Source organism: Pholcus phalangioides, unplaced genomic scaffold (assembly GCF_987345545.1).
Source record: "Pholcus phalangioides strain wild (caught in Gottingen) unplaced genomic scaffold, Ppha-v1.0 ptg000001l_1, whole genome shotgun sequence".
NCBI lineage: Eukaryota > Metazoa > Arthropoda > Arachnida > Araneae > Pholcidae > Pholcus > Pholcus phalangioides.
Genome location: NW_028301594.1, coordinates 4,826,446 through 4,834,271, shown reverse-complemented (window position 1 = coordinate 4,834,271; position 7,826 = coordinate 4,826,446). Strand labels below are relative to the sequence as shown.

General features: G+C 32.9%; 1 protein-coding gene across 1 annotated transcript; it reads right to left on the bottom strand.

Annotated features, from left to right (window-relative positions):
• Positions 1 to 130: 130 nt before the first annotated feature.
• On the bottom strand, positions 131 to 5,047 carry LOC149089722 (uncharacterized). The gene is made up of 3 exons (XM_089240655.1): positions 4,894 to 5,047; positions 3,406 to 3,676; positions 131 to 374 (listed from the first exon to the last, which is right to left on the bottom strand). Exons 1-2 carry the CDS (start codon positions 4,903 to 4,905, stop codon positions 3,428 to 3,430), a joined length of 261 nt encoding a protein of 86 aa, XP_089096781.1. The 5' UTR covers positions 4,906 to 5,047; the 3' UTR covers positions 131 to 374; positions 3,406 to 3,427.
• Positions 5,048 to 7,826: the final 2,779 nt, after the last annotated feature.

The window sequence follows — 7,826 nt, the reverse complement described above, 5'->3', positions numbered from 1 at the left end:
TTCTTCACATACTGATTTGATCTCCGAAATCGATTCTCAGATGGAAATCGTAAATTAATGAGTTAATTGTCATTTTAATATAATAAAATTCGAAAAATGAATACAATGAAGGCAAATGAATACAATAATGTTGAATAGAAACATTCAGTTTATTGACTTAAATTAAACACATCGAACAGATCATTTCGGGTTATAAGATTCAGTGAGTTAACGAGTATCGTATTTGGCACTATGTAGGCTTTTGATTATAATTTCTTGTGCTTGTTTATTAATCGGAGATCAGGCTATTGATTGTTCATCGGGAATCTGTATCATGTCTGTATTTTCGGAGATTTTCCGGCGTCTGCTTTACTTTGGTATGGCGTTTCCAGTCTGTGGAAATGACAAAAAAAAAGACTAATTAATACCTTATAATCGATTCAAAAAAGTGAATGGAGGCTACGATAGCCAGCATTTTTTCACTTACTAATATTACTCAGAAATTTAAAGAAATCAAGGTGGAATCCAATATTACTTATTCTTTTATATGTCCAATTATAATTATCATTTATCAATCAATTATTTTTTTGCGCCCTCTATAAAGTCTTGTTTAACTACAATATTCCCCCGCATTGGCCGGCATTCATATTCTGGAAAATTCTTAAATACCTATAATGTAAAAATCCATTGAATTTTGGCTGAATTGCATACTATTTTCTTTTGTGCTACTGAACCATACACGTACCTCGTACATACTTCACTGCGGAACTTCTAACGAATTGATACATGTTGTGAACCTAACGAGAAGTTTCTGTGTAATGCTCGTATAGTTCTGCCATCTATTTTTTCGAATTAGGCGTGAAGTGTAATAATGGTTGAAGACGTTACTTTTGTAGGCCAGGCTGAATGCATACTGTGATCCATATTAAATCTCACATTTTCCGGCTTGCTGGGAACGGACAGACCCCCAGCACTAAAAATCTGGCGCACCCTTAAGTTTTGCTAATGCGGGGAAACAATATGAATCTTTACAAACTAAAAATGTTATAATTATAGGTTGCTGATCTAATGGTTAATTGATTGGGGGGCGATGAGGGAAAAAATTTCTGACGAAGGGGGCGAAGGAATACAAAGTTTGGGAAATTATGCGATAGACGTTCCTTAGAGGAATGTTTACGAGGTGCATATCTTGTCTAGTAGTGGTAGCGAAATTTTTTAATTTAAAAACAAAATAAAATAAAATTCTAGGCATGCTTTTGTTTATCTTAATCTTCATTTTTTCTCTCTAATTTTGACAATTCCATGACTTTTTTTTCACTTTCATTTCCGAAAAATGGTAAATCGGGAATTACAAAAGTGATGAAAATGAAATTGTAGCGTCATTTTCTTTTCAAATCGTTTATTGGAGATATTTCGGTAGATATTGCAGCCTATTCATCATTTAGAAATGAATACAGAAGCAGATAGTGATGTTTTAAAATCTTCCAAAAATAAGTTCAAATTATTTTCTTCTGTTTTTTTTTTTGTTGGTAAAATGGATAATTGCTTCAATCACACAATTTAAACTAACCATAAATACACTCAATAAATTCAATTTTTATGTTCCTTATTATATATAACTGAAAATTATCTAATATACCCCAATTTTAATTTTTTTTCTTTATTTTTCTTTATCTTATTATTAGTTGCATAGTATTTATTCATTAGTATTTAATAATTCTCTACACATACATAAACTACACAACTCACACACGTGCACAAACTTGTCCTTCTCCTTTCACATACCACCCCGGTGATCTGTAAGTCACCAGACAACCTGCAATATCTAGACAGCGACTGAAACGTTCAATTCTAGTCTGGTCTAACTGGTATTTAATCTTATTATTAGTTTTTAGCAGGCCCGTGATTTGTGGGGGGGGGGGGGGGAGGGGCACAATTATACTTTCACTCACAAAAATTTAAAAAATACAATAGAAACGGACAAAAAAAAAAAGAAATATATATACAGGGTAATTCAGAAAAGATGAGAAAAACTTTAAGAGGTGGTAGTATACACAAAAACAAACAATTTTCATCAAAGAATGAATAGTCTAGAATGAAATGCAAACGTGCTACAGGGTGCAACATGCCATGGATTGTGGCGCACCAAGGCTACGGCCCACAGCTCGTGTGATTGTAGTCGGCTGATCTGCCACCATCCCCAAAAATCTCGTCTCCCACACGTGCTGTTCCAATACCTTCTAAAGCAGAGATGCTTGCTCTAGAAGGTGTGGCTGCTCTGGAAGTCCTTATACGACCTGCATCAGACCGGGAAGCAAGAAAGGATCCCGTTTCACACAGCTGCCGATGCAAGCGCGCAAATGTTTTCGGATTGGGCAACCGCCCGTGGGGAAAACGTTCACCGTACGTTCGTGTTGCCTCTGTTGTACTTCCGTTTGCAGTTCCGTTAATGAAATGCATGCCTGCTTTTTCAGTATTACTAAAGTGCTCCGTATTATCCCGTACGTTACAACTGTTAGAACGGTTACGCACGCTGCAATCACATCGCAGGGCTGGCGTCTGCGAATTTTATTCACTGTGATGCAAATTTTCATACGGTTCTTTACTCTTGCCCAGGTTACATTTGCATGCATGTGGTGTTCTTTTTCTCCCGATCAATTTCAATAGGAATGCCGTTTTAACGTTTGCGGAGCGGCCGCTTCGAAACGTGCGTTTGCGTTTAATGTTAAACCATGCATTCTTTGACGAACAATTATGCTATACAGGGTTTTCAAATCTGCTTGATAATTTCCCTGATTAAAACTCAAAAAAATTTTCCTTTCTTTTCCTGACTATAATATAATTTAAAATCAAACTTTCCGAATGTTTTTTAAGTTTTAGTTTATTCCCTCTCTCACAGAATTTTCCCCCGACTTTCAACAAATACAATATTTGCAGATTTTCTTGGGACTTTCGTCAAATATTTTACATTTCACGACTTTCCCTCTGTATGTGTGTGTATGATTTTCCCTTTCCAGATCATTGAAAACCTTGATATACTGTACTACGTTGAAAATCATCACAGAACTGCATTCTGTATTAATTAAATATTTAATGAAATTAACTGATATTTCACCACGAAATGTACCGAAAACAAGTTTGAAGCAATAAATTAAATTTTAACATTTCATTTAAAAAGTCGCGTGCTTCTGTACTCAAAGATGATATTTCGAAGATATATAAGGTGATCGCTTTTTTTAAAATAAATTAACACTAAAGCCACTCTTACAGCTATTAGACTCGCTCAATATGAGTATTGTATTTCCTAATTAGACATAATATCTTCTTCAAGCCATTCTTGTGCAGTTTAAAATCTACATTTATGATTATTATAATTCAAAAGTGGTTTAGTCTCGAATATTCACGAGAAATAAATTGTGTTCTTACCTTTGAAAGATGAAAACCTCGTTTAGCGGAGATAAGGGTAAACACCATAAGGAGCGGCGTAGTACGGGGCGACGGCTGGGACAACTCCTGGTGCTGCGTACACGTATGGTGCTGCAGCTGCAACTGGTGCTGTGTTGTAAACTTTGCCGGTGAGAGAGCTGGAATACTGTCCGGTGCTGAAGTCGTAATAGTTACCAGCCAGATCCTTGAGCCCACCGTAGCTGGCAGCTGTGGCCATGGCCATGACGGCGGCGAAAAGAACGATGAGAGCCTGAAAACGATACCAAAAATTTTACATACTTCCATTTACAGTACTTGCAAGAAAAAATAAAATGTACATCACGTTTTTGGGAGTTCATCATATTCATTACTTTAAATTTATCACTGAGAGAAGAATTAATGGATTATTTAGTACGCAAGACATCAAAACTAACACTGAGAAAGAAGAATTTGAAGTGTAAAAATGATTAATTTTCCTAAATCTCATTCTGCTTAAATGATTATGTACACAGTGGTACGCTCAGTATGTAGAGTAGTTCTTGAAAATAAGAAAATCGATATGACTACATATATGTTGTGGGAAAATGGTAAAATCCAGCTTACTTCAACGGCTGAAAATAGGCAGTTTGAGCAAGCAATTGCAAATTTTGTAATTAGCCTAAAGGTGTATGGGCTGATTAAAATAATCCTAGAAGCATCAGGATGATTAAAAAGTGCTAAATAATTTTCCAGTTATCCGGGCAGATTGCAAAATAACCAGGCTGTATACAATAAACCGGATTTGTCAATTAGCTATAGAGAAAACAATGTATGCACAACCGGAAAATCAGATAATTACACTATGAAAAATGAAGTACATAATAAATTTAATATTTAAAATTTTTTTCTACTTATATTTTATTATTTTTTGCTTTTATATTTATTATTATTTTTAGCTTTTTAGTAATTATGACTATATTTAGTCCACGTTTCTTTACATGAACTCTTACATGCTATATATGTATTTCTCTATGCCAATTGTAAATGCATCCATTTTTTTCTAGGGTTGTATTTAAATTAATAAAAAAATAGTAAATAAAGATATAAAAATTAAATAATAATTTATAATAAAAAAATAACAGTTTATGTGGTTGCAAATCCAAACCTGACGTGAAATTGTAAAATTTTATCGGAAAACATTTAGACTCATATGAAGTCTATTTATCAGTAGAGAGAAAATAAATGAGAGATGAATGAAGTATAAAAAATAAATTCATAATTACAGAAAATTAGTATTAATCCAAAATTATTTATCAACTGCTTTCAATCAACTGAAAATTGGAAGAGAAGCAGGAGAAATATTTTAAGAGAAAAATTACTTTTTTTTTACAATGATAAAAAATTATTGATAATTATTAGAAATTAAATATTTAATTACGGCTCAATCAAAAGTACTGGACGAAAACTATCAGTGAAAATATGTATAATATAATAAAGCAAACAACTTACGAGCTTTGCCATTGCTTTGAACGTCTTCGTAAGTAAGATACGAAACTATGCGGAAATCTGGTCCCGCGAGGGTTTATATACGGCCCATTCATGGTCAAATTCTGGCCAACTTTCTACCTGGGAAGTCCATTTTTGCTTTATTCTTTTTTTTGTTTTACCTTTACTTTTATTTATTCCTTTTCTTTTCTTTCTTGAATGTAGCGCATCTCAAATTAAATCGATTTCTTTTTCTTTATTTTTTAGATACTTCTTCATTCGACAGTAAGAAAAGTGAGATCTCGGGTGTGGCAGAAAAAGACTCGTCGAAATATTCCATCAAAAAGGTTTTTTATGGTATTTCAGCCTTCCGAAGGACGGTGGGAAGAGAAGGTAGGGGTTGGTGGGGGTCCTAAATGATCCTCAAGACGTGGATCGACAGGGTACTTGCGTACGTCCAAGAACGTACTTACCGTACGTACGCATGCATTGGGATGGGTTATCAAGGTCATAAGCAAAGAACAATGGTAGAAAAAAAGAGAAGATAGAGAGAGAGGGGAGCCGTATAAAAATTTAATTCATATTATAATTTTCCCAGACATGGGTATTACCCCATCATTTGCATTCTACGTATGGCATTTCTTCTCGTCTTACTGAATATTCGCTGAAGCAATAACCCGTAGAATAGTAATAAAGATGGAAACCCCGAATGAATTTGAATTCTGACTAATCGCTCACGTGGTTGCGAGAATTCACTTTTTTTTTTATTGATGACCGTTTTGTTCCACACGTTGATGCTGTTGCATGCAGTACAGTTTTTATTGCACGCATGCTTTACTGCCGATAAAAATCAGTAATAAAAAAATATATACACTTTTTCCGAAAGAACTGGCCTCACTGTTATTACAAATCGCTTTCAGTAAAGCCTACTGAGCTCGCTGCGGAAGAAAAGTCTTCGTAACCGCTTTTCTTGGTGTTTTTCCACCCTCGTAAACAGATAGTAGAGTCGTTCTAGGTTCGTGATGTACAGTTTTTATATTGCGTAAAAAATTTATTGTTCATTATCAGTACCTATTTAGTACTTTCTGACATGTGAAATGTTGTGAGAAAAAATTACTGCATTATTTTTTTTTTAATTTATGTGATTTTAAATATGAATCCCATTGCGGTACGTTGTCCGTAGATTTCGTAAAATAAAAATTATCATATGGAATTCGGATACTATCGAATAATAATATACATTCGAATAATATCGTTATTTTAATTCGAATTAGTACTAATTATGATTAGTGAGATATTATATCGTAAATAGTTCTGTATTGAAGAGTGGTGGTATTTCTTTAGCAAAATGAAGAAAAAAATACACCTAATTTATTTGAGATTTTTTATAAAAAAAATGCCGAATTTATATACAGTGAAACCTGTCTATTGCGGTCACCGACGGGACAAAAAAAAAAATTCGGCCGTAAAACCGTTTGCCTGGGTTTGAAATGCATACTTTTATTATACAAGGGGAAAATTATTATTTGGCCATAAAAAAAGAGAGGACCGCATCTGAGGGGTGTCCGCTAAGAGGGGTTTTACTGTATTTTAAAAATGGTTACAGCAGCTGAATAAATTCCATATCTTACATTAAATTATGTTGATTGAAATTGTTGTTCAATGAAAATGCTACGTAGTTGGATGACATGAAATTTTATATAGTGTCGTATTTCTTTCGATGCACGAATATATTTTGGAGAGTAAAATTAATTATATAAAATTCTTATTTTATATCTATTGTTATACAGCTGCGATAGTTTCACTCCCATAAAATAATTGAAGAAAAAATATAAAAACTTAATTTTTTATACGGCCCCGAATAAATGTCGATTACATTAATTTCTAGCGTATAATCCATGAATGCGAATTTCACTATTTTATATACTACATTTCCAGAAAACGGGATATTTTAAATGAGGGATCACGTGTGGTCACACTAGTTATTATAAAAATAACTCAGATTTTCATTATATCCTGATAACAAATTCAAGTTTCTCGAATTTAACGTTATACTGGCTGATGGGAATTATTCCCAATTTGTAATATCAGTGCTATTAATCAGAAAAAAATATATTTTTCTTACATAAAAGCACTTGATTTTTTTTCTCATAAACGTGTGAGATTCCAAAACTAATTTACAAAACGAAAATTTCATTTGTTTCTGCACTTATCCCATTAATTTAATTTTTTTAAATCATCTATTTTTAAGGAAGAATAAAATTTCATTTTTTAAATTTTAATTTCAATGTTGCTTTTCTGGACATGGACAAGTTCCAGAAAACATAAAGGAAATTATTTTCACGAGGTTGATATCGAAACTAAAGGATCAGAAGAAGAAATAACAGGAAAAGTTAATAAAATCAATTCAAATCCTAATTCGGCCGGTGAAAATTTGTTAAAAGAAACATTAATTTAATTTTTTGATGAAATTCTTTTTGGGTCTTTAAAATAACTGTTATAATAAAGTGTTATAAACTCCGTAACTGGATCCCATTCATTTTTTAATGCCCCATAATAAAAATACGTTTTACTTCCAATTTTCTTATTTATTTCTTTTTTCAATGGGAAATTATAGTTAAAAGTGATTGGATTCCAAATCGAGTATTTTCTTGACTATAAGTCACTAGTTTGAGTTTCAGTATTATTATTAAAAATAACTAAAACCTAAATCATCTCAAGGGCCCGAAAATTGGTTAAACGTTTGCTGCACTTATTCTCTCTGTACATGTTTTCAATAATAGTTTATAATGACTGCATTATCCACCAAACTAAGTTGATATTTTCATGACAAAACAGTGTTTGTTGTTCCTCAAAGTTCGTTCAGAGGGGATTAAACCGAATACTTAATAAGCTAATATTTGATCATTTTTGTCACACTACGGTCATTTTCTACACACGAGGGATAATTAGAACGG